Below are 25,330 nucleotides of genomic sequence, written 5' to 3' on the forward strand. Positions count from 1 at the left end.
GCCCCCCTCACTCTTCCTTTTTCTGGGAAAAAGAACTCTCGCCTGTTCACTCTTTCCTGATGGTTACAATCTCTTGATTCTCAATAACATCCTTATCAATGTTTTTATGCACCTTCTCCAGCTCCTTTCTGTCCTTTTTCAATATGTTGATCTGGACTGTGCTCAGCTCTCCAAGTGTCGGCTAAACAAGGTTCTAGACAAGTTCAACATCACTTCTCTGCTTTTCAATTCTATTCCTCCAAAAATGGACTCTGTGCTGATCTCTGTAGGTGCATGCATACAAGGGATTAATGGGTAGATAGCAGCACCATATGATCACCAGAGGACTCGTGTTTTCGGGATCCTTAAGGCAAGAATTCAGGGAGCTAGGGTGGAAACTTAGATCTAAGACAAACAGAGTTATTATTTCTGGGTTGTTACCCTTCCACGTGCTAGCGAGACGAGGAATAGGGAGAGAGAGGAGTTGAACACGTGGCTACAGGGATGGTGCAGGAGGGAGGGTTTCAGATTCCTGGATAATTGGGGCTCATTCTGGGGGAGGTGGGACCTCTACAAACGGAATGGTCTATACCTGGACCAGAGGGGTACCAATATCCTGGGGGGGATATTTGCTAATGCTCTTCGGGAGGGTTTAAACTAGTTCAGCAGAGGATTGGGAACCTGAATTGTAGCTCCAGTATACAGGAGGTTGAGAGTAGTGAGGTCATGAGTAAGGTTTCAAAGTTGCAGGAGTGTACCGGCAGACAGGAAGGTGGTTTAAAGTGTGTCTACTTCAATGCCAGGAGCATCCGGAATAAGGTGGGTGAACTTGCGGCATGGGTTGGTACCTGGTACTTCGATGTTGTGGCCATCTCGGAGACATGGATAAGCAGGGACAGGAATGGTTGTTGCAGGTGCCGGGGTTTAGATATTTCAGTAAGCTCAGGAAAAGTGGTAAAAGAGGGGGGGGGGTGGCATTGTTAGTAAAGGACAGTATTACGGTAGCAGAAAGAACGTTTGATGAGGACTCGTTTACTGAGGTAGTATGGGCGGAAGTTAGAAACAGGAAAGGTGAGGTCACCCTGTTAGGGGTTTTCTATAGGCCTTCGAAAAGTTCCAGAGATGTAGAGGAAAGGATTGGAAAGATGATTCTGGACAGGAGCGAAAGTAACAGGGTAGTTGTTATGGGGGACTTTAACTTTCCAAATATTGACTGGAAATGCTGTAGTTCGAGTACTTTAGATGAGTCCGATTTTGTCCAATGTGTGCAGGAGGGTTTCCTGAGGCAGTATGTAGATAGGCCAACGAGAGGTGAGGCCATACTGGATTTGGTACTGGGTAATGAACCAGGACAGGTGTTAGATTTGGAGGTAGGTGAGCACTTTGGTGATAGTGACCACAATTCGATTACGTTTACTTTAGTGATGGAAAGGGATAGGTATATACCGCAGGGCAAGAGTTCTATCTGGGGGAAAGGCAATTATGATGCGATGAGGCAAGACTAAAAATACATCGGATGGAGAGGAAAACTAAGGGGATGGGCGCAATGGAAATGTGGAGCTTGTTCAAGGAACAGCTACTGCGTGTCCTTGATAAGTATGTACCTGTCAGGTAGGGAGGATGTGGTCGAGCGAGGGAACAGTGGTTCACTAAAGCAGTTGAAACACTTGTCAAGAGGAAGAAGGAGGCTTATGTAAAGATGAGACTTGAAGGTTCAGTTAGGGCGCTTGAGAGTTACAAGTTAGCTAGGAAGGACCTAAAGAGAGAGTTATGAAGAGCCAGGAGGGGACATGAGAAGTCTTTGGCAGGTAGGATCAAGGATAACCCTAAAGCTTTCTATAGATATGTCAGGAATAAAAGAATGACTAGGGTAAGAGAAGGGCCAGTCAAGGACAGTAGTGGGAAGTTGTGCGTGGAGTCCAAGGAGATAGGAGAGGTGCTAAATAAATATTTTTTGTCTGTATTCACGCAGGAAAAGGACAATGCTGTCGAAGAGAATACTGAGATACAGGCTACTAGACTAGAAGGGCTTGAGGTTCATAAGGAGGAGGTGTTAGCAATTCTGGAAAGTGTGAAAATAGATAAGTCCATTGGGACGGATGGGATTTATCCTAGGATTCTCTGGGAAGCTAAGGAGGAGATTGCTGAGCCTTTGATCTTTAAGTCATCTTTGTCTACAGGAATAGTGCCAGAAGACTGGAGGATAGCAAATGTTGTCCCCTTGTTCAAGAAGGGGAGTAGAGACAATCCCGGTAACTATAGACCAGTGAGCCTTACTTCTGTTGTGGGCAAAGTCTTGGAAAGGTTTATAAGAGATAGGATGTATAATCATCTGGAAAGGAATAATTTGATTAGAGATAGTCAACACGGTTTCGTGAAGGGTAGGTCATGCCTCACAAACCTTATTGTGTTCTTTGAGAAGGTGACCAAACAGATGGATGAGGGTAAAGCAGTTGATATGGTGAATATGGATTTCAGTAAAGCGTTTGATAAGGTTCCCCACGGTAGGCTATTCCAGAAAATACAGAGGCATGGGATTCAGAGTGATTTAGCGGTTTGGATCAGAAATTGGCTAGCTGGAAGAAGACAAACGGAGGTGGTTGATGGGAAATGTTCAGACTGGAGTCCAGTTCCTAGTTAGTGGTGTACCACATGGATCTGTTTTGGGGCCACTGCTGTTTGTCATTTTTTATAAATGACCTGGAGGAGGGCGTAGAACGATGGGTGAGTAAATTTGCAGATGAATTAAAGTCGGTGGAGTTGTGGACAGTGCGGAAGGATGTTACAAGTTACAGAGGGACATAGATAAGCTGCAGAACCGGGCTGAGAGGTGGCAAATGGAGTTTAATGCAGAAAAGTGTGAGGTGATTCATTTTGGAAGGAATAACAGGAAGACAGTACTGGGCTAATGGTAAGATTCTTGGTAGTGTGGATGAGCAGAGGGATCTCGGTGTCCATGTACATAGATCTCTGAAAGTTGCCACCCAGGTTGAGAGGGTTGTTAAGAAGGCGCACGGTGTGTTAGCTTTTATTGGTAGAGGGATTGAGTTTCGGAGCCATGAGGTCATGATGCAGCTGTACAAAACTCTGGTGCGGCCACATTTGGAGTATTGTGTGCAATTCTGGTCACCGCATTATCGGAAGGACGTGGAAGCATTGGAAAGGGTGCAGAGGAGATTTACCAGAATGCTGCCTGGTATGGAGGGAAGATCTTATGAGAGAAGGCTGAGGGACTTGAGGCTGTTTTCCTTCGAGAGAAGAAGGTTAAGCTTAATTGAGGCATACAAGATGATCAGAGGATTAGATAGTGTGGACAGTGAGAGCCTTTTTCCTCAGATGGTAATGTCTAGCCCGAGGGGACATAGCTTTAAATTGAGGGGAGATAAACGTAGGATAGATGTCAGAGGTAGGTTCTTTACTTAGAGAGTAGTAAGGGTGTGGAATGCCCTGCCTGCAACAGTAGTGGACTCGCCAACATTAAGGGCATTCAAATGGATGGCAATAGGGTGGAGTGGGCGAGCAGGGCGGCCGCAGCAACAAGAACTCCCGCCGGTGGCCGCGATTCCAGAGAAATCCCCGAGTCTTCACGCACCCCCCGACTATCGTCGGCCATTGGGGCCGTCAGGAGCAGCCAGCGGGGCCGGTTTAAAAACCAGCGAAGAACCCCGCGAGCGCGTGTCGGACGGTGGGGCTGTGGCGCTGGGCCCAGCGCGGCGTCGAGGTCAGAGCAGCGGGGGCGGAGCTACGAGGAGGCCGAGGCGGCAGGCCCGAGGCCAGGGCACTATGTAGGGAGGGTGCTCCACGCAGATGGCTCCAACCTAGGAGGAAGAAAGAAGGCTGAAGCCTGGTCCCAGGGGAGCTTTGGGTGAATGCAGAGGAGAAAGAAAGGTTTAAGGAAGTTTGTTTTTCTCTCCCCTTTTTTTTTCAAAAAAAGAATAAGTCAGATTGATGGAAGGACAGGAGGGTGAAGGGGGAGAGAGGAGAAAAGAAAGAAGATAAAAAACAATAAGCAGTTAAAGGATGCGAAGAGCAGCGGTGAAGAAAGGAGGAAACGCGGGTTCGCCGCTGAAGGAGAAGACGAGCAAAAGTGTTGACAGGATGGCGGAAGCCGAACTGCAAGGCGGGGCCGCACTACTTACGGTGGAGAAGATGACCGAGGTGATGGCGGTGGAGCTGGAAAAACAGTTTGCGAGGCACATGGAAGCCTTGAGGAAGGATACGGCGGTCGTGTTGAAGTCATTGTTGGAGGAGGCAATCTGCCCGGTGAGGGTGGCGGTGGCAAAGGCATCGGCCGAGGTGAGAGAGCAGGGCGAGAAGATGAAGGAAGTGGAGGAGGCCGTGTCACGACACAGCGACCAGGTCACTTCGATGGGGGACGAGCTGCGGATGATGGTGGAGGTTAACAGAGGACTCCGAGCAAAGCTGGAAGACTTGGAAAACTGCTCAAGGCGGCACAATTTGAGAATTGTGGGCTTGCCCGAAGGGACAGAGGGGCCAAGGCCAACGCAATACTTTGCTAAGAAGTTGGCGGAGGTGATAGGGGAGGGTGAGAGCTCCACCCTGTACGAGCTAGACCGAGCTCATCGGTCATTAAGGCCGAAACCCGAAGTGAACGAGCCGCCAAGGGCAGTAATTATCTGCTTCCATAAGTTTTGCATGAAGGAGAAGGTATTAAGCTGGGCGAAGCAGAAGCGTGAGGTGCTGTGGGATGGTACTGCGGTTCGGATCTACCAGGACTTGACGATGGAGTTGGCAAAAAGACGAGCGGCGTTTGGGCGAGTGAAGGCGGCTTTGTACAAGAAGGGGGTGCAATTTGGTATGGTGTATCCGGCGAGTTGAGAGTAACATATAACGCCAAAGACTTCTATTTTGAGACAGCGGAGGCGGCTGAGGCGTGCCTGAGGGCAGAAGGCTTGGGACAGACATGAAGAGCGGAACTGGAAGAGAGACTGTGGACTGTGTTTGAGCAGCTGGAAAATGTATAAATGTTACAACTTTCTTTTTACTGATTTGTATTGCAATTTACTTCTCTTTGCATTGCTACAGACTTCAAGTTAATGGCGTTCTGTGTTGCGACGGTTAAATGTTATGTTAGTGAATTGTAGGGGTTGGATTGTTGGGTTTGTTTTGGTGTTTCTTTCTCTGGGACTGGGTGGAAGGGGGCGAGAGGTCTTGGCGGGGGGAGCCACCCACGGTAAAGTCAGTTAGTGAACGAGGGTTGAGGTGAGAGGAGGGCTGCGGGCGTTGGAGCCTGGATAGCAGGCTTCAATGGGCCTACGAGGCGAGCGAGACGGGGGGGGGGGGGAAGGGATGGATGTTGGGGGATGTTTTTGTAGGGGAGGTTCTTGGGAGGTGGGGGGGGGTTTGATGTTAACAATGGACAGGGGCGGGTCAGGCTTATGGGGCAGGGCCCGGTGGTATGGTGATGGTGGATAAGAAAGGTGGGGGGGGGGGGGGGGGGGGCGGGGTGAGAGACCCCCAGTAAGGATAGTCATGTGGAACGTGAGAGGGCTAGGAGGTCCGGTCAAGAGGTCAAGGGTGCTTGCGCATCTTAAAAGTTTGAAAGCCGATGTAGCAATGCTGCAGGAGACTCACTTGAGGGTGAAGGACCAGGTGAGACTTAAAAATGGCTGGGTTGACTTCCGGGTGCGGCTATGCAGAGCTAGGTCGCATATTCGGTAGCTCCCGCTTGGAACGGACTTTTGGGCTCTTTTACAGGGCCCCCACGGCATTTGTTTGACATTTCCCGGTGTGGGAAGAAGACTGCAACATTCCCCTGACAGTGTCCCCCAGGAATGGGATGTCTTTTGGTTACCAGACCCGGCAGAAACAGTAAAAGATTTGGCTGCAACTGCAGGATAAACAGGGCCTCTTCCAGCATGCAGGCGGGGGAAGGGCAAGCTTAAAGCTGCAAGCTGACCTGAGGGCCTTTATCAAAGGTGAATTCTAGCAGCAGAGGGAACAACTGTGAAAAGATCTCACCAAGGCCACTGAAGAAGCAGGGACGAGGCTTCCGGTGGCGGCCATGGAGGAGTAGGTTGCGCATTCGGCAGCTCCCGTCTGGAACGGACTCTTAGACCTTTTTCAGGAGTTTCCACAGACATTTTGGGGCAGATTGGTGAAGCGAACACTGCCAAAAGGATTCCCTCTCGAGACTTCCGGTTGCGGCTATGCGGAGCTAAGTCGCACATTTGGCGGCTCCATCAAAAACGGACTTTTGGGCTCTTTTCAGGGCCCCCGAGGGCACTTTTTCGAAGTTTCCCGGTGTGGGAAGGAATTAATAATAGCTCCCCGTCAGTATATGGCTTTAATTAGGAGCGGGGCGACAGAAAAGGTGGTGGTGGACCAGAAGAAGGGAGGGAAGGACAAAATGGCGGCGGGCGCAGACCAGGCAGCGTGGATCTGGAGGAGGAGCTGGAGCGAGTGGGGGGGGGGTTTGAGACGGGGGTATGCCGCTGTGGGGAACGGGCCGGGTGTGGGGTGTGGGCGCGTGGCTGGCCGAGGAGGGGTCATGGCTAGTCGGCGGGGGAGGGTAGCACCCTGATCCGGCTGATAACCTGGAATGTAAGGGGACTGAATGGGCCGGTTAAGCGGGCCCGCGTGTTCGCGCACCTGAAGGGGCTCAAGGCGGATGTGGTTATGCCCCAGGAGACACACCTGAAGGTGGCAGACCAGGTAAGACTGAGGAAAGGGTGGGTAGGTCAGGTGTTTCACTCGGGGCTAGATGCCAAAAATCGAGGGGTGGCGATCTTGGTGAGAAAGAAGGTGTCATTCAAGGCGTCGAGCATTGTGGCAGATAATGGCGGTAGGTACATAATGGTAAGCGGTAAGTTGCAGGGAGAGAGGGTGGTACTGGTCAATGTGTATGCTCCGAACTGGGACGACGCGGGTTTTATGCGGCGTATGTTGGGTCGGATCCCAGATTTGGAAGTGGGGGGCCTGATAATGGAGGGAGACTTTAACACGGTGTTGGATCCGGCACTGGATTGCTCCAGGTCTAGGACGGGAAGGAAGCCGGCGGCGGCTAGAGTGTTGAGGGGATTTATGGACCAAATGGGAGGGGTGGACCCTTGGAGATTTGCAAGGCCGGGGGCTAGGGAATTTTCATTCTTCTCACATGTCCATAAGGCTTATTCTCGAATCGACTTTTTCATTTTGAGTAGGGCGCTGATAGCGAGAGTAGAGGATACCGAGCATTTCAGCAATAGCCATTTCGGACCACGCCCCGCATTGGGTGGACTTGGAGATGGGGGAGGAGAGGGACCAGCACCCGCTGTGGCGCTTGGAGGTGGAGCTGTTGGCGGACGAGGAGGTGGGCGAGCGGGTCCGAGGAAGTATAGAGAGGTACTTGGAGACCAACGACAACGGGGAGGTCCGAGTGGGGATGGTATGGGAGGCACTGAAGGCGTTGGTGAGGGGAGAGCTGATCTCCATTAGGGCCCACAAGGAGCGGAGGGAGCAGGGGGAGAGGGAGAGGCTGGTGGGGGAGATGGTGAGGGTAGACAGGAGGTATGCGGAAGAGCCTGAGGAAGGATTGTTGAGGAAGAGGCGCAGCCTCCAGGCTGAATTCGACCTGGTGACCACCAGGAAGGCGGAGGTGCAGTGGAGGAAGGCCCAGGGGGCGGTCTACGAGTATGGGGAAAAGGCAAGCCGGATGCTTGGCGCATCAGCTTCGGAAGCGGGACGCAGCTAGGGAGATTGGGGGAGTTAAGGACAGGGGAGGGAACGTGGTGCGGAGTGGGGTTGGCATCAATGGGGTATTCAGGGACTTCTACGAGGAATTGTACCGATCTGAGCCCCCACGGGAGGAGGGAGGGATGGGCCGTTTCCTGGACCAATTGAGGTTTCCAAAGGTGGAAGAGGGACTGGTGGCGGGACTGGGGGCCCCGATTGGGCTGGAGGAGCTGATCAAAGGGATAGGAAGCATGCAGGCGGGGAAGGCACCGTGGCCGGACGGTTTCCCGGTCGAGTCCTATAAAAAATATATGGACCTGTTGGGCCCGCTGTTAGATAGGACCTTCAATGAGGCAAGGGAGGAGGGGGCTTTACCCCCGACAATGTCCCGGGCACTGATCTCCTTGATCCTGAAGTGGGACAAGGATCCCCTGCAATGTGGGTCTTACAGACCGATTTCCTTGCTAAATGTAGATGCCAAGGTGCTGACGAAGGTCTTAGCCACGAGGATTGGGGATTGTGTGCCGCAGATCAACCATGAAGACCAGACCGGGTTTGTGAAGGGGAGACAGTTGAACGCGAATGTGCGGAGGCTTTTGAACGTTATCATTTTGCCGGCGAGGGAGGGGGAGGCGGAGATAGTGGTGGCGATGCACGCTGAGAAAGCCTTCGATAGGGTAGAGTGGGGGTACCTGTGGGAGGTGCTGAAGAGGTTCGGGTTTGGGGAGGGTGGGTTAGGCTGTTGTATGAGGTCCCGATGGCGCGTGTGGCCACAAATAGGAGGAGGTCAGAGCATTTTCGGTTGCACCGAGGGACGAGACAGGGGTGTCCCCTGTCCCCCCCCCTGCTCTTCGCACTGGTGATTGAACCCCTGGCTACGGCACTGAAAGAGTCGAGGAACTGGAGGGGGTTGGTACGGGGTGGGGAGGAGGATAGGGTGTCGCTTTATGCGGATGACCTGCTGCTGTATGTGGCGGACCCGGTGGGAGGAATGCCAGAGGTAATGAGGATCCTTAGGGAATTCGGGGACTTTTCGGGGTACAAACTCAATATGGGGACGAGTGAGCTGTTTGTAGTTCAGCTAGGGGACCAGGAGAGGGGGAATGGCGAGCTCCCACTAAAAAGGGCAGAGAGGAGCTTCAGATATTTGGGGGTCCAGGTGGCCAGGAGCTGGGGGGCCCTGCATAGGCTTAACTTTACAAGGCTGGTGGAGCAAATGGAGGAGGAGTTCAAGAGGTGGGACGCGTTGCCGCTGTCCCTGGCGGGTAGGGTGCAGTCAATCAAAATGACGGTGCTCCCAAGGTTTTTGTTCCTGTTCCAGTGCCTCCCCGTGTTTATCCCAAAGGCTTTTTTCAGTCGGGTTAACAGGAGTATAATGGGGTTTGTGTGGCGCGAGGGACTCAGAGGGTGAGAAGGGTGTTCCTGAAGCGGAGTAGAGATAGGGGGGGGCTGGCGCTGCCCAACCTCTGTGGGTACTACTGGGCCGCCAATGCGACAATGGTGCGCAAGTGGGTGATGGAGGGGGAGGGGGCTGCATGGAAGAGGCTGGAGACGGCGTCCTGTGTGGGTACGAGTCTGGGGGCGCTGGCAACGGCGCCACTGCTGCTCCCTCCAAGGAGGTATACCACGAGCCCGGTGGTGGCGGCGGCCCTCAAAATTTGGGGGCAGTGGAGGCGGCATAGGGGGGAAGTTAGGGCCTCGGCGTGGACCCCATTACGGGGGAACCACCGGTTCGCCCCAGGAAGAACAGGTGGAGGGTTTTCGGAGTGGCACAGGGCAGGGATACGAAAGTTGGGGGACCTGTTTGTGGACGGGAAGTTCGCGAACTTGGGTGAGCTGGAGGAGAAGTACGGGCTTCCCCCGGGGAACAGGTACTTACAGGTAAGGGCGTTTGCCAGACGGCAGGTGGTGGAATTCCCGCAGCTACTGCCACACACAGTACAGGACAGGGTGCTCTCGGGGGGGGGGGGGGGGAGAGATCTCGGAAACTTACCAGGTGATGCAGGAGGAGGAGGAGGCCTCGGTGGTGGAGTTGAAAGGTAAGTGGGAGGAGGAGTTGGGAGAGGAGATCGAAGAGGGGACGTGGGCAGATGCCCTAGGGAGGGTGAACTCTTCCTCTTCATGCGCGAGGCTCAGCCTCATACAGTTTAAGGTGCTGCACAGGGCACATATGACCGGGACAAGGATGAGCAGGTTCTTTGGGGGTGAGGACAGGTGTGTTAGGTGCTCAGGGAGCCCAGAACATATGCCCAGAACATGCCCAGCGCTGGAGGAATTTTGGAAGGGCGTAGCGAGGACGGTGTCCAGGGTGGTAGGATCCAGGATCATACCTGGCTGGGGGCTCGCAATATTTGGGGTGGCAGAGGAGCCGGGAGTGCAGGAGTCGAAAGAGGCCAGAATTCTGGCCTTTGCGTCCCTGGTAGCCCGGCGAAGGATTCTCCTTCAGTGGAAAGCTGCGAGGCCCCCAAGCGTGGAATCCTGGATCAGCGATATGGCAGGGTTCATTAAATTGGAGAGGGTGAAATTCGCCTTGAGAGGGTCGGAACAAGGGTTCTTTAGGCGGTGGCAACCGTTCTTAGACTTTCTGGCAGAACGCTAGACATTGGTCAATGGCAGCAGCAGCTCGGGGGGCGGGGGGGGGGTTTAATTTATTTTGGTTTATGTTATTTACACTGGAAGGGTCTGAGGGGGTGTATACACCTGTTGTCTTAAGTCGGGGTGTTAATGTTAATTTATTATTTAGGTACGGGGGGGGGGGTTTGGGGGGTTGCTTTTTTAGATTGTGTTTTGTACTTACCCTGTTGGGTTCTTTTTTCTTTCTCATTTTGTTATTGATATTTTATGAAAACCTTTAATAAAAAATTTTTTTAAATTTAAATGGCTGGGTTAGCCAAGTGTTTCACTCCAGATTTGATGGAAGGGCTCGAGGGGTAGCTGTGCTGGTCAGCAAAAGGGTACGCTTCCAGATGGAGAAGGTGGTGGCAGATCAGGGGGGTAGATATGTGATTGTGGCAGGGGCGCTGGAGGGGAGATTAGTGGCGCTGTTAAGTGTATACGGTCCCAATTGGGATGATGTGGGATTCGCGAGGAAGGTGTTTGGAAAGGAATAGTGCAGGGTGGGGGGGGGGGGGGGGGGGGGGGGGGGGGGGAAATAGAACATAGGGTGTCCTTATATGCCGACGACTTGCTGTTGTATGTGTCGGAACCGAGTGCTTCGATAGGACGAATATTGGAGCTACTAGGGGTATTTGGGTCTTTCTCGGGGTACAAGCTGAACCTGGACAAGAGTGAGTATTTTGTGGTGTCTCGGCTGGGGGTGGGGGCAGGGGTGCGGGGGGGGGTGCTGCCATTCCGTAGGGCAGGGACTCATTTTAGGTATCTGGGGGAGGAGGTTGCCCGGGAGTGGGGGAGGCTTCGCTGTTACAACATCACTAGTTTGGTGGGGAGAGTGAAAGCCAATATGGCAAGGAGGGATGGCCTTCCTCTGTCACTGGCGGGTCGCGTACAGGCGGTTAAAATGAATGTGTTACCGCGATTTCTGTTTATTTTTCAATGCCTACCGATTTTCCTGCCAAAGTCTTTTTTCAGGGAAATTGAGGGAAGGATTACCTCATTCATATGGGGAGGGAAGGTGGCCAGAGTGAGAAAGGTGCTGCTACAGAGGGGAAGGGAGGCAGGGGTTATGGGTCTCCCGAACCTGTTGCACTACTACTGGGCGGTGAATGTGGAGAAGGTGCGGAGTTGGGTCAGAGGGGTTGATTCTCAGTGGGTCAAAATGGAGGAGAGTTTGTGCAGGGGGTCGGGCTGAAGGCACTAGCAACAGCGCCGCTCCAGATAGCTACGGGGAAATACTCAGGGAGTCCGGTAATAATAGCTTCATTGAAAATCTGGAGCAGTTTCGCCAACACTTCGGGTTGGGGGTAGGGTCAAGGGAAATGCCGATTTGGGAGAACCACAGATTTGAGCCAGGGAGGTTGGATGGAAGTTTTCGGAAATGGGAAGAGAGGGGGATTAAGACACTAAAAGATTTGTTTCTTCAGGGTCAGTTTGCAGGATTGAGGGAGCTGGAAGCGAAGTATGGGCTGGCGCAGGGAGAAGTGTTTTGGTACATGCAGGTTCGGGATTTTGCCAGGAAGGAGATACAGAGCTTCCCAGAGGAACCAGCCTCCACATTGCTGGAGGAGGTGCTGACGACAAGGGTACTGGAGAAGGGGGGGCAGTCAGCGGTGTACGGAGCTATTTTGGAAGAGGATAAGGCACCACTGGGAGGTATCAAAGCAAAGTGGGAGGAAGAGCTGGGAGAGGTTATAGAGGAGGGGGGTCTGGTGTGAGGTGCTCCGGAGAGTGAATACCTCCACCTCATGTGCGAGGTTGGGGCTGATACAGCTGAAGGTGGTATATAGAGCGCACCTCACGAGGGCGAGGATGAGCCGATTTTTTGAAGAAGTAGAGGATGTATGTGAGCGTTGCGGAGGGGGGTCCCACTAATCATGTTCATATGCTTTGGTCCTGTCCAAAGCTAGGGGAGTACTGGAAGGAGGTGTTTAGGGTAGTTTCCAAGGTGGTGCATGTGAAACTGGACCCAGGTCCCCGTGAGGCCATATTCGGGGTGTCGGACCAGCCATCCAGCCAGCCAGATATCATAGCCTTCACCTCGTTGATCGCCCGAAAAGGGATCCTGCTGGGATGGAGAGCAGCCTCTCCACCCAGTGCCCTGGCATGGCGGGGGTACCTGTTGGAATATTTGACCCTTGAGAAGGTTAAGTTCGAACTGATGGGAAGCTCGGAGGGGTTCTACAAGTCATGGGCACTATTTATTATGCACTTTCAAGAACTGGATAACATCGAACATTAGTTTTGGGGGGGGATGGGTGGGAGGGTTGGGGGGCTGTGTATATTAAGGGTGACTATGGGTAATCCCTGATTCCTTTTTGTCATTTGTTTATGTAAACATGTGGGTTGATGTTTGGGGGTTGGTGGGAGGATGGGGTCGTTGTTATTGTTATGGGGATTGACTTATCTTGCTGATTATTGTTTATTGTTGATGGGTGAAATATGGGAGAAAATGTGAAAAAAAATTTTTTAAATGTTTTTTAAATGGTCATTGGATAGGCATATGGACGATAAGGAAATAGTGTAGATGGGCTTTAGAGTGATTTCACAGGTCGGCACAACATCGAGGGCCGAAGGGCCTGTACTGCGCTGTAATGTTCTATGTGGGCTGGTCCAACAGGGGTATAAAGGGCAGCCACACGGGGTCTGTCTCTCTCTCGGGTGTGCTGTGAACAGGGAAGCATCAGAATCACATAGATAGTTAGTGGAGTTACATTTAATTGCAATTGTTAAATCTTGTTATCCAATTCCTAGTTCCCATGTTAAGGTAAAGAACTCATGCATTAATAGTTATAGTTACTCAATAAATCTTTGTTGTTACTGGACGAGTTTGAATCTTCTTCAACAAGATTCAGAGGACCTCACCATCAGCCAAGGATTGAGTAACACGTGTTATCGACCATGCAGGCAACACTACATGGTACCACAGAGTGTGTTAGCCTTAACAACGAAAATAGAAACTAGCGAGCTTAGGTTCGACAGACAAGGGGAAAAAAAAACGCGGATAAGATATTCGGCCAAGGAAGGCATCACTATATTCGGATCTCTCGGGCACAAACCAGTAAGATGGAATCACTTCCAGAACACCTCAGAACCTCTGGTAATCTCCAGTATAATTGCAAGATTTTTCTGCAACAATTTAATTTGTTTCTGGAAATTAAGGACATGACCACTGCGCCAGATTTTTTTAAAATTGCATACGTCTTAGCTGCGGCAGGGAAACCGGCCATGAGATATATAACTCATTTACCTATGCCGAAGGGGAGGACAAGAATAAGTGGGACACAATTATGTAAAGATTCGATACCCACTGCAAATTGGAGGTGAATGAAGCATTTGAACACTTCAAGTTCACCAGGCGTATACAAAGACCAGGAGAATCATTCAGCTGCTTTCTCACTGACTTAAAGCTGCTGGCCCAATCCTGTAATTATGAGACCCTCCGTGACTCCCTCATCAGAGACCAGATTGTCAGTGGCATTTCTGATGAGGGACACAGAAAATCTCTCCTTAAGCACAAAAATCTTGATCTTGAAATGGCTACACAACTATGTTCTGCTCATGAAATCACTGAAGCACAATATCAACAGTTTACATACCGGGACCAAGGCCTCCACTACGACGTTGGAGCAGTCAAAATGGTGGCCCAGGTTTCTCGAAGGCGCTCCTCCACCTGCAATACCGCGTGCTCGAATCTGCAAGTGGCCCACACACATGCGTAGTTTGCACGGAGGCTGGAATCGGCTGAGAACGCTACTGCGCATGCGCGAACGTGCCAAGATGCCGTCATGACGTGTCATAACTGTGGACACGCCCACTTAAAAGGGCAATGTCCAGCTTATGGCAAACAGTGCCTGAGGTGTGGAAAGTACAACCGCTATGCCTTTGTTGCTAACTTTTGGTTGGTTCAATTGGCTCTGTTTTATAACCTTTGCTCTCGAGTCGCCAGGTATCTTTATGATACCGCCACGAGGTTCAAGTTCAAGTAATGATCAATAACTCAATACACCAATTAGTAAGATTCAAATCAAAGCACATTTATTATACACAGTAAATCGCTACCCATACATAAATTCTACTTCTAACCTACTTCTACAACTAACAGGCCTATACTTAGCTTCGAACTGGCCCACCAGGTATGGGGAACAAATGGCCTTTCGTTAGGGTTCTGAGTCTGCGGGATTCAAAAGCTGGTATGGACTGGTAACTAGGAGCGCCTATCTCGTAGCGAGCGTTGACTTGAGACTTACAGTCTTTTGGCGGCAGCTGAACAAGTCACTGTCAAGGGTTGGTTCGCGTTGCTGAGTGACCCTGTCAAGAAGGACGATTTGAACTTGGGGGCTTTGCTTTATAGTCCCAGGGACTTCCCGCCTTTCGGGGCGGACCCTGTACCTGGTTCCAAGTGATTGGACTTCGTTCCTGGTTCCAAGTGATTGGACTTCGTTCCAATCGCTTGGGTTCGATTTCTCCAATACTGGAGCAGTTCCCTGATCGATGGGCGGTCTTGAGGTGTCCGTTAACCTCTTTTGTGTTGGCTCCTGCTGGCGCCGAGGAGTCTGGCTTGGCCTTGTTTATCTCAAATGTTTCGATTGTTCCCAGGGATCGCTCATTAGTATGTAGATGACTGCTTGTATCGATGCTGTCTGGGCTTTTGCAGAGTTTAATACACAGTACACTTGTACCTGATAGTTTTTGCCTGTGTTGGCTGAATTTCCCTTCAGCCTTTGCTGTTCTCCATTTTACGTCGGGAGTTGGCCAACCCAAGGACAACAACTAAGACCCTGCGACGTTCGGAACGTGGCATCTATGGACCTCCAACCAATATTCAGTGATTACCTGTCCGAAAATGATGACCTTGCCTCTGATGACTCCTCTGGTGTGGACACGATTACAGTAACGGAGGAACCTTACATCACCATGCCTCATCCAAATGCCCGAAAGTGAACAAAAAGGGGTTTAAAGTCTCAAAACAAAAATGTATTTTCCCCAGTGACAGAATGAAGCTCGAGCCTCCACTTACAGTTAAAGATCACTGCCGCAGCACCCTGAAACATACCGTTTGCAACACCCAAAGAGAAGAGCACAATGACAAATCCATAGCAAAAGATTTGTTCATTGTCGATGATTACTCAGGGGATGCGCTCCTCATTGGACAAATAGAGCACCTTGACACATCCTTGACAAGAAGCGATGATTTGCTCGCAGATGAATGCCACTCAGCCATGGATCAGTTTTCCGGATCTGATGGTCATGGCAGCAGCAACATGGGTGCCAAGTCCCATACGAGTCTCATGGTGGGAGAATCCAGTACCATGACGACATGGCAGCTCATCGATAAAATGGATGACAACCACGTCATATATCCTAGCAGAAGGTGACGCCACGCAGAGAGCACAGATTGACTCCACTGAGGGAGTGATACTGGCCTCCACAGCGAGCTCGTTGACAGGCTCCAGAATGGCCACAAGCGACGCTCCGGAGCGACAGCCGATAACGAGGAAGACTATGATGGTCCATCTGCCTTGTATGAGCAGCTAGCAGCAGACATTAAATGTCTACCCACTGTTGATCAAAGCAGTGAACAAAACCACAACAGATCTCGTGATTTTTGTGTCTGCGCCGCAGCAATCACCGAACCCAGCTTGCAAAAAAGATGACATACGGGGTCAACACTGTAATCACAAAATAAAGTCCGCTACTAACGTCAACTTACTTCGACCATTCTGATGTCTCATGATGTCCTCACGGACACCCATAAACACTGACGGTCACAATGACATAGCGACATCAACACTGCCACCTCAACGACAGGCGAAAGGATCAACCCACCTGATCAAACGCATACAGTCTGGACTCACAAAGTTTTTCATTCGAATTGGACTTTTTAAACATTGATTGACTTTGTACAGTCATTAATACCATCCCATTCTGTGCACAGCGTTACTTGTTTTATCTGTTCCCAGTTGACTTAATTCATTATGTTTGTTTAGTTTTCATTACACCTTGCAGAAAACCTGTAGCACATTAAAAAGGGGGAGATGTGGTGATCTCTGTAGGTGCATGCACACAAGGGGTTAATGGGTAGATAGCAGCATCACATGATCACCAGAGGGCTGGACGAACAGGGGTATAAAGGGCAGCCACACGGGGTCTCTGTCTCTCTCTCTTGGGTGTGCTGTGAACAGGGAAGCATCAGAATCACATAGAAAGTTAGTGGAGTTACATTTAATTGCAATTGTTAAATTTTGTTATCCAATTCCTAGTTCCCATGTTAAGGTAAAGAACTCACACATTAATAGTTATAGTTACTCAATAAACCTTTGTTGTTACTGGACGAGTTTGAGTCTTCTTCGACAAGATTCAGAGGACCTCACCATCAGCCAAAGATTGAGTAACATGTGTTATCAGCCACGCAGATGACACTAGACTCCAGTGTCATTGTTTGATGTTTTCATAAAATGAACTTGTTGGGCTGCCTTGTTACTTTTAATGATTGATGAATCTGTAGTTCTGCCCTTTGACAACTTGTAAATATGACCCTAACCTCATCAGTTGAAATAATTTGTCCAAATGAAGTAATGAAGACAAACTGTTGTTATTTTCAAAGCTCCATCAAATCAACCCATCGTCTACACTTCCCTAAAGTGGTGTCGATGGTAGCCATGATGTGGAGATGCCGACATTGGACTGAAGATGTATTTTTCTATGTTCTATGAACCTGAAGAAGGAGCTACGGTCTGAAAGCTAGTGGTTCGAAACAAACCTATTGGACTTCAACCTGGTGTTGTAAGACTTACTGTTTCCCAAAGTGCACACAGTTCTTGGAATCCAATGGGGCAAATACTGTGAATGTTGCATTCATAAAATGCTGGAAATGCTCTGCTCAGCAAATATCTGTGGAAAGAGAAGCAACCTCTCTGCAGCCTTTGACATGCCCGACCACAGTGTCCTCCTCCCGCAGTTCCTCTGTGTTGTCCAGTCAGTAGGACTTTCTCTGACTTGTGGCACTTTTTCCTCTTCAGTTGTATGCAGAGAATCTGCTGCAATGGTGAATCCTCCCACCGCCATCGCTCTGGTTCCTACCAACGGTCAATCTCTGCTTTTCGATTCGATTCAGCCGCTAGGGCTCGCGCTTCCTCACATTCCAACTGCCGAACGCTGGGCGCCAACCGCCGCTGCGCACGTAAAACTACAACCCCATCAGGCACCGCTCCTCACTGCGCAGGTTCCGGGGACACATGTCGTGTGGAGTGATATTGTCCTGACCGGGTGAGTGACTGGAAAGCAGCTGCGCAAAACTGGGCAAAGCAGAATCCGTAATGCCCCGCCCCCTCCTGTGTCATTGGCTGCGCGGAGCTTTTGACGTTTTGTGCTGCCGCTCGCCCTATTCCTGATTGGCTGTGAGAGCCGTCAATCAGAGAGCTGAGCTGTTTGATTGGCTGTATGTTGGATATCGAGGGTGTTTATTGGAAGCATTTCCCTTCTGATTTACAGGCTGAGTTTTGTTGATGGGCCATTGCTGAATATGAGACGGTGAGGTGTAATTCTCCGGGAAGGGCAGAGACCCATTTATTTAAAGTCTTTTAATGTCTTCTTTAAAGACTTTCCTTGAAGGCCTCGGTCTTTCCCAAAAGCCTGGGCTTGGATTTGCCCAGTGCTGCGTGTGAGAGCTGAATTAGGGATGTGCAGTCTGAGTGAGTGCAGTGCAACTCATTTTCCAGGATAAACCAGAACCCTTCAATCAGCTACACTGTAGTAATATTTTCCTTGGCTTTTAGCACTTCCTGCCTAGTATGTTTTTGTCAAATAATATGGAAAAGCAAGAGGAAAAATTTCAAAATCTCCAATTAATCTCCTGAGTTTAAAAAATCTTAAACACACACTAAGGGTAAAACTGACCATTCCCAACAGAAATGGGCTGAGCAGTGGAAAGAAGGTAGCTACGTTGTCTGCTACTGGTCACTATCCAGTGTCTCTGCTGGAAACAGGGGGTGTGTGACAGTCCAGTGAGGAAAAAGAAAGTTGTTGCATCTGATCCCCCGCACACAGGGGAATAGCATACTGACACTCACTGTGGACAGTCTCTCACTGAGAAGTCAGTCTCTTCACAAAGGAGGAGAGGGAGTTGGAGGAAATCATGTTTCCATTTCCTGTTTTACAGAAGGATTACACACTACTGCACCAGAGAGGATCGGCACCACAGGTAGATCCTGACCATCACCCAAGGAACAACAATGGGTCGACATCCAGTGTCTTCACAGCATTGCCCAACACCGAGAAGGTTGAGCAGTGAAACCACCATCTGGAATTCAGTCAGTTCAGGGGAGCTTTGATATCTCATCCGACCTGAAAACTGGTCAGGTGTGGACCTTCTGTCAGAACCAATCTACCGATGGTTCGGCTGTAGATAATCGGTCAGGGTGAGGCTGCAAAGAAGTGTGGTGAGAGCTTCAGTCATTCACTGAGCATTAACCACTTGAGTGATTCTTGCAGGTGAGGGTCTGTTCATGTGTGAGGAGGACACCACAGGCTCGCAAGGTCTCCGAATAATTGAGGTGCGGTTTTGAACAGCCACATGGAGGAGAACCCATTCACGAGTGAGGTTTGTGAACGAGATTTCACGCAGTTCTCGAACCTTGTGCGGCACCAATGTTTCCACACTGGGGAGAAGCCACTCAGTTGTGATGTATGTAACAAATCATTCACACAATCATTGTACCTCCCAGACCACCAGAGAATCTACACAGGGGAGAAACCTTTTAAGTGTGAAATTTGCAACAAGACTTTTCTGACATCTTCGAGACTCCTGCGACATCAGAAGATTCACACAGGAGAGAAACACTTCAGTTGTGAGGTTTGTCAAAAGGCTTTCACGCACTCCTCTTTTCTCCTGAGACACCAGAGAATTCACGCAGGGGAGAAACACTTCAGATGTGATGTTTGCGAAATGGCTTTTACCCACTCCTGTGATCTCCTGAGGCACCGGAGAACTCACACAGGTGAGAAGCCATTCACGTGCGATGTGTGCAACAAGTCATTCTCTCAGTTAGCAAACCTCCGCGCACACCAACGCATTCACACAGGGGAGAAACCATTCACATGCAACGTTTGTGATAAAGCTTTTGTGATGTCCTCAACCCTCCTGATACACCAAAGGATTCACACGGGGGAGAAACCCTTCAAGTGTGATGTTTGTGACAAGGCTTTCACCCGCTCCTCCGTTCTCCTGAGACACCAGAGGATTCACACGGGGGAGAAACCCTTCAGGTGTGAGGCTTGTAACAAAGCCTTCACCCGCTCCACTGAGCTCCTGATGCATTGGAGGATTCACACAGGAGAGAAACCCTTCACATGTGAGGTGTGTGACAAATCATTCTCACGCTCCTCAGATCTCCACGCACACAAACGTATTCACACTGGGGAGAAGCCCTTCAAGTGTGAGATGTGCAACAAAGCCTTCACATGGTCATCGCCACTCGTGAAACACCGTCGCATCCACACGAGGGAGAAACAGTTCAAGTGCAAGATGTGCAACAAGTCGTTCCCACAGTCGTTGTGCCTCCTGCTCCATCAGAGGATCCACACAGGGGAGTAACTATTCATGTGTGTGGTTTGTCATAAAGGTATTGTAAAATCTTCCACCCTGCTGGTTCACCAGAGGATTCGTACAGTGACAAACTCTTGTGATGTTTGTGACAAGGCTTTCACCCACTTCTCCGATCTGATGAAGGACCAGTGGATCCACACTGGGTGAGAAAGCATTCTAGTGTGAGGTGTGTGATGAAGCTTTCACAGTGTCAATGTATCTCCTGGTCTAGCAACATACTCCCATAGCGACAAAACCCTATCGGTGTGTGTTCTGAATAAAGTTTGGACTGCAGAGGTTCAAGAAGGCAGCTCACCACCATCTTCTCAAGTCCAATGAGGGGTGTTGTAGAAGCCAGGTATTTCGAATACAACTAGTATAGGTAAAAGATAGCTGTTTAAGCATAAATATTAAGCCCCAGTTTTAAATACCCATTTAAAAATGAGAATTTCAGCATCCATAACCTTAGGTCATCTCAAAACATATAGCTTCAATAGATACATGAAACAGCATAATTCCATCATTGATTAAAACAGCACAGTTGCAAGACAATTTGACACTGCTTGTGCTGCTGAAGGGCTGAATTCCATGGCAACGAGGTGGCAGGAGTCCAGTGCAGTTTGTAGAGCATTGAATCAAATATATATTTGATTCCAGCTTTCTCGATATGAAGTCTCCATTGTTACATTAGCCAAGCTAGCTTAAAACCAGTTTATTGCTGGTAAAGATTAGCAGAATATCACATTCCATAACATACAGACATGAAACAATTAAAAGCTAATGTTGCACATTGAAGATGGACGGCTTGCGGTCAAATCAAATGTGTTTGAGTCTAACCCAAACCAATTAGGATTATATTGGGATGTGATTAGATGACTTAAGACAGATATGAAAGTGTATAACTGAAAAGTTTCTGCCCGCCATTTTAGTCTGTCTTTAATTCTCTGAGTCTGTGGGTTCTGTCTTTAATTCTCTGAGTCTGTCAGTCTGTCTGTTTAGTCAGTCTGTCTTTGTAGTGATGTAGTGTTTTTGACTTTGAGTTTAGCTGAAGATTAGATCTCTCTCTCTTTTCATGTTTCATTTCCAGACTTTGACCTTTTAAAAGTTACTTTCGAGCTGTCTGCCTAAGCAAGAAGATAATGTCTTTGATTCTCTGAAAGCTTCAAATTGTCTACGAATTGTCTTTTAAATGACTTTCAAATTGTAATCAATAGAAGACAAATAAAAGAATTCCTTTTGGCACCTGAGAAGTTTTAACTGCAAATTTCTGCTGAGTCCCAGTAATCGCAGAGTGCTACTGGCAACCGAATAGTAGAAATAATATAAATTCCTTCAACTTTACACAGTCAAATAATACTAGGAATCCAACAACTTGGCGTAGTCCAAAAATATTATTGGATCTTTCAACTTGTCGTAGTTCGGCAGGTTAAGATCCTTCAAATAAAGATTCCGACAGGTGTGCAACAAATATCTTCCTTGCCAGTGATGCACACATCCCATTCAAATTGAAGAATTAAAACAGCACAAGTCCCGAGTTTACAGAGCAGTTGTCATTCCACACACCAAAACTGTCTTGAGACCCAGACTGTGTATGTGCAGCACATAGAAGCGTGAGAGAAACTCCTTCAGCAATGTCTCTGCGGAATCCTCCGGATTCGATGGCAGGAGCATCAAACAAATACCAGTATCTTTTTTGAAGTTAGATGCATAAACATTCAGGAAACGTCCTGCGCAATGATCATCGACGTACTGAACACTGTCCGCATGGCTGAAAACTATCTGTCCCACTAGCTCCTGTTCTCTCAAATGGCCAACATTCCAGAGGACAAAGAAATCTCCATAAAGACACTTGGAAATTCTTCTTGAAATGCAGCAGCATTGACATTAACAGCTGGAAGGAACTTTTTGTCCATCGTTCAGAATGGGAAGACTAGTCCATCAAACCCCATCACACTGTTGAGTCCCAACACCTTAATGATGAGGCAGAGCACCAGCAAACAGGGAAAGAAAAGGAAGCAAATCCTGCTATCCGGATCACACCAACACATACGATGTCCTGCCCATGTGCACAAAGATCTGAGAGTCAAGAAACTGCCCAATCAGTCACTTGAAGACATATGGCAGAAACTCGGAACCCTGAGTAGTCATTAACCTCAAATCAAGGGGTAACTTCCGGTGGCGACATGTAAGAGGAGGTCATAGATTGGGTAGCTGGCAGCTGAGTCCTCAGTTTGTGGTCTTTTTCACCCGAATGTGGGGGAGAATACACATGGAAACCTGTCCCAATTCAAAGTTGGTTATGAGAGGATGTCAAAGAATCATAGAAAGAATACTTTGAAGAAAGGTGTAGTGCTAGTCTGCCAGTAGGGTCGAGTTCAGTGAGGAGTGCTGTGGGGGGAAAGATGGTGGTGGTGAGCTCTCTGGGTGGGGCTGCTGCAGTAACGATGGCTGAGTTTGCGAAGCAGTTCAGCAAGCATTTCGAGCAGCATGGGAGGAAAATGCTGGAGAGGCTTAACTAGTCGGTGGAGGACTCGTTGGCCCCGATTAAGGGCAGTTGGAAGGACGTTGAAGACCATGCGGGAGTATGGTGAGGTGTTGAAGGGGATGGATGCAGCGCTGTTGAGGCACAGTAACCAGTTTGCTTTTCTGGAGGCCGAGCTGCTGAAGGTGGAGGTCAATAATAAGGACCCGAGAGCAAGTGTCGTGGACTTGGAAAACAAGTCCCGTTAGCTGAATTTACGGATTGTGGGTCTGCCTGAGGGTGTGGAGGGCGGAGGCCGATGGAGTTCTTTTCGACAATGTTGGGGAGGCTTTTTATTTTTTGTATTATGGTATTATCAATTGTTGATTTAAAATTGTTTTGTGGGGTGGGGCTGGGAGTGGTGGAGAAAGGAGCAGTGGAGGAGGGTTGGAATAGGGAAGGGGTAGGTTGCTGAAGGTGACTGACGTGAGTTCTTTGTCCTATCTGATGGGTGGAGCAAGGTGCCATCTTGGGTGGGGCTTGCTGGTTAGTGTATTGTGGGCGGGAGCATCCCCCGTGGGGATGATATTTGATCCGGGGGTGGGGGGGGGGGGAAGAGAAGAGTGAGACCCCTGATTCGGTTGGCGATGTGGCATATGCAGGACTGGGGGGCCCTGTAAAACGGGCAGGAGTCATTGCTCCTTTGAGGAGCTTGAGGACCGATGTGGTGCTGTTGCAGGCAACTCACTTGCAGGTGAAGGACCAGTTAAGGCTCCATAAGGGTTGGATAAGCCAGATCTTTTACTCGGGCTTTGACAGTAGGGCTAGGTGTGGCAATCCTGATCAATAAGAAAGTCCGATTTCGGGTGCAGAAAATTGTGGCGGATCAGGCGGGCAGATATGTGATCTTCTCGGGGGTGCTGGACAGCAGATAGATAGTTTTGGGGCATGTGTACGCTCTAAATTGGGATGGTGAAGAGGGAGGTGGCGGCAATCTCAGAAATGGATACGCATCAATTGTTCCTTTTTGCGGGGGGGTGATTGGAATACAGTCTTGGGTCAGAAGCTGTACGCTCCAAGCTGGTCTTCGTCCCCTTCGGATGGGAGTAGGCGAAGGTGTTGGCATTTATGATAGAGATGGGGGGGGGGGGAACCACAGATCCATGGCGGTATTTGCACCCTGAGGCATGGAGTGCTCCTTTTTCTTGCTGGTGCATAATATTTAATTGCGCAATGATTTCTTTATTATGGGGAGGCCTCTGTTTCTGGTGTTCGGGGAGCAGAATACTCTGCAATTGTTGTTTCAGATCATGCCCTGTACTTGGTCGATGTGGTGTTAGAGAGGGGCAAAAGGCCGGCCTGGAGTTTAGCAGATTCTGGGTTCTGTGTGAGAGTAGCGACGGCAATTGATGAGTATGTAGAGTTTAATAAAAATGGAAAGGTCTCGCCCTCAGTGCTCTGGGAAGCGTTGAAGGTGGTGGTGTGAGCAGAGATAATTGCATATAAAGTGCAGGCGATGGGGAGGAGCATCAGTGGCTGGAGGTGGTTGGGAAATATGCAGAGGACCCCACCCCCGAACTAGTAGAAAGGTGCTGCAGTATAATCTGGTGACCGTCGATAAGGTGCGCGGAGGGCAGGGTGGCTGGGGGGGGATGATACTGGGAGGTGCCATGTACAAATATGGGGAGAAGCCTAGTCGTTTGTTGTCTGGCCATGAGCTTCTCAAGAGATTGTTCAGGTCCAGAATATGGGAGGTGGGCTAGTGGCCGCATCTGAGAAGGGGCGTTTGAGGCATTCTATGAGAGATTGTATAGGTCAGAACCACCAGAGAATGAGTTGGGCATGGGTGAAGTTTTCCGTGCGGGGAAATATTTTGCCCCGACAAAAGACACTCTTCTCAAAATTTAACTTATACCCAGAGAACATGCCAAACCACTTCAAACTGTTGTTTATTGTAGGGACCGGGTCCAAAATATAGAGTAACATGTCGTCAGCGTAATAGGACACCCTACGCTCCATTACCCCTCACTATCCCCTACCACTCATCCAAATTCCTCAATGCAAAAGCCAAAGGCTTTATTGCCAATGCAAACAAGAGAGGGGACATAGGGCACGTCTGCATCATTCCCCTGTGCACCTGGAAATAGTTTGAGTTTGTATTCTTTGTGTGAAAACAAGTCCTTATATAATCGTCTCACACACGACACAAACTTGGGCCCAACCCCAAACCGCTCCAACACCGCAAACAAATAGTTCCACTCTACCCTGTCAAAGGCCTTTTCTGTACAGCGCCACAAAACCTTCTGCACCATCACCGCCTCTGGCAAGGACAGAACCACATTTAACAGGCTTTGCACGTTAAACGACAACCACCTACCCTTCACAAACCCTGTTAGATCCTCCCCAACAATGCTTGGCAGACGCTCTTACAAACTGAATATCAGCACCTTCACCAAGATCTTAGCGTCGACATTCAATCGAAACGCATCTGGCCCCGGTGCCTTGCCTGTCTGCATGCTTCCGATTGCCTTCCAAACTTTCTCCACCCCCCAGTGGCTCTTTTAACTCTTCCCAATCTTTCTCATCCAATGTAGGTCACTCCAACCACCGGATTGGGCTCTGATTCGAAAATGTTACTTTACGAGTCTGGTGGGTAAGGTTAAGGCTGATCTATAGAGGTGGGAGAGCCTCTCCCTGGTCCTTGGCAGACCGAGTGTGCTCAGTGAAGATGAACATTCTGCCTTGGTTTCTGTTCCTATTCCGATGCTTGCTGTTTTTCTTGCCAAACACATTTTTTGCAGGGGTAAAGAGACAGATTTTCTCCTTTATTTGGGCGGGAAGGTTGCTAGTATTCGGCGAACGGTCTTGCAAAGGAACCGGTAATTTGAGCTTGGCATTGCCAAGCTTGATCATCTTCTATTATTGGGCGGCAAATGCGGAGAAGATATTGGGCTGATGTGGGGATCAGGAGGCAGTTTGGGTGAGGATGGAATCCGGTTCGTAGCAGGTGTTGGCGA

At 49.5% G+C, this 25,330-nt stretch overlaps 1 protein-coding gene across 1 annotated transcript in view; it reads left to right on the forward strand.

Moving 5' to 3' along the window:
* Positions 1–17,704: 17,704 nt before the first annotated feature.
* LOC140389218 (uncharacterized) overlaps positions 17,705–25,330 on the forward strand; it is a 53,329-nt gene continuing 45,703 nt past the window's right edge. The window contains exons 1-2 of the mRNA XM_072473404.1: positions 17,705–17,799; positions 18,428–19,835. Coding sequence (XP_072329505.1) covers positions 18,842–19,835 — 994 coding nt within the window. The 5' untranslated portion in view covers positions 17,705–17,799; positions 18,428–18,841. The remainder of the gene's footprint in view (positions 17,800–18,427; positions 19,836–25,330) is intronic.

This window comes from Scyliorhinus torazame, chromosome 14 (assembly GCF_047496885.1).
Source record: "Scyliorhinus torazame isolate Kashiwa2021f chromosome 14, sScyTor2.1, whole genome shotgun sequence".
NCBI lineage: Eukaryota > Metazoa > Chordata > Chondrichthyes > Carcharhiniformes > Scyliorhinidae > Scyliorhinus > Scyliorhinus torazame.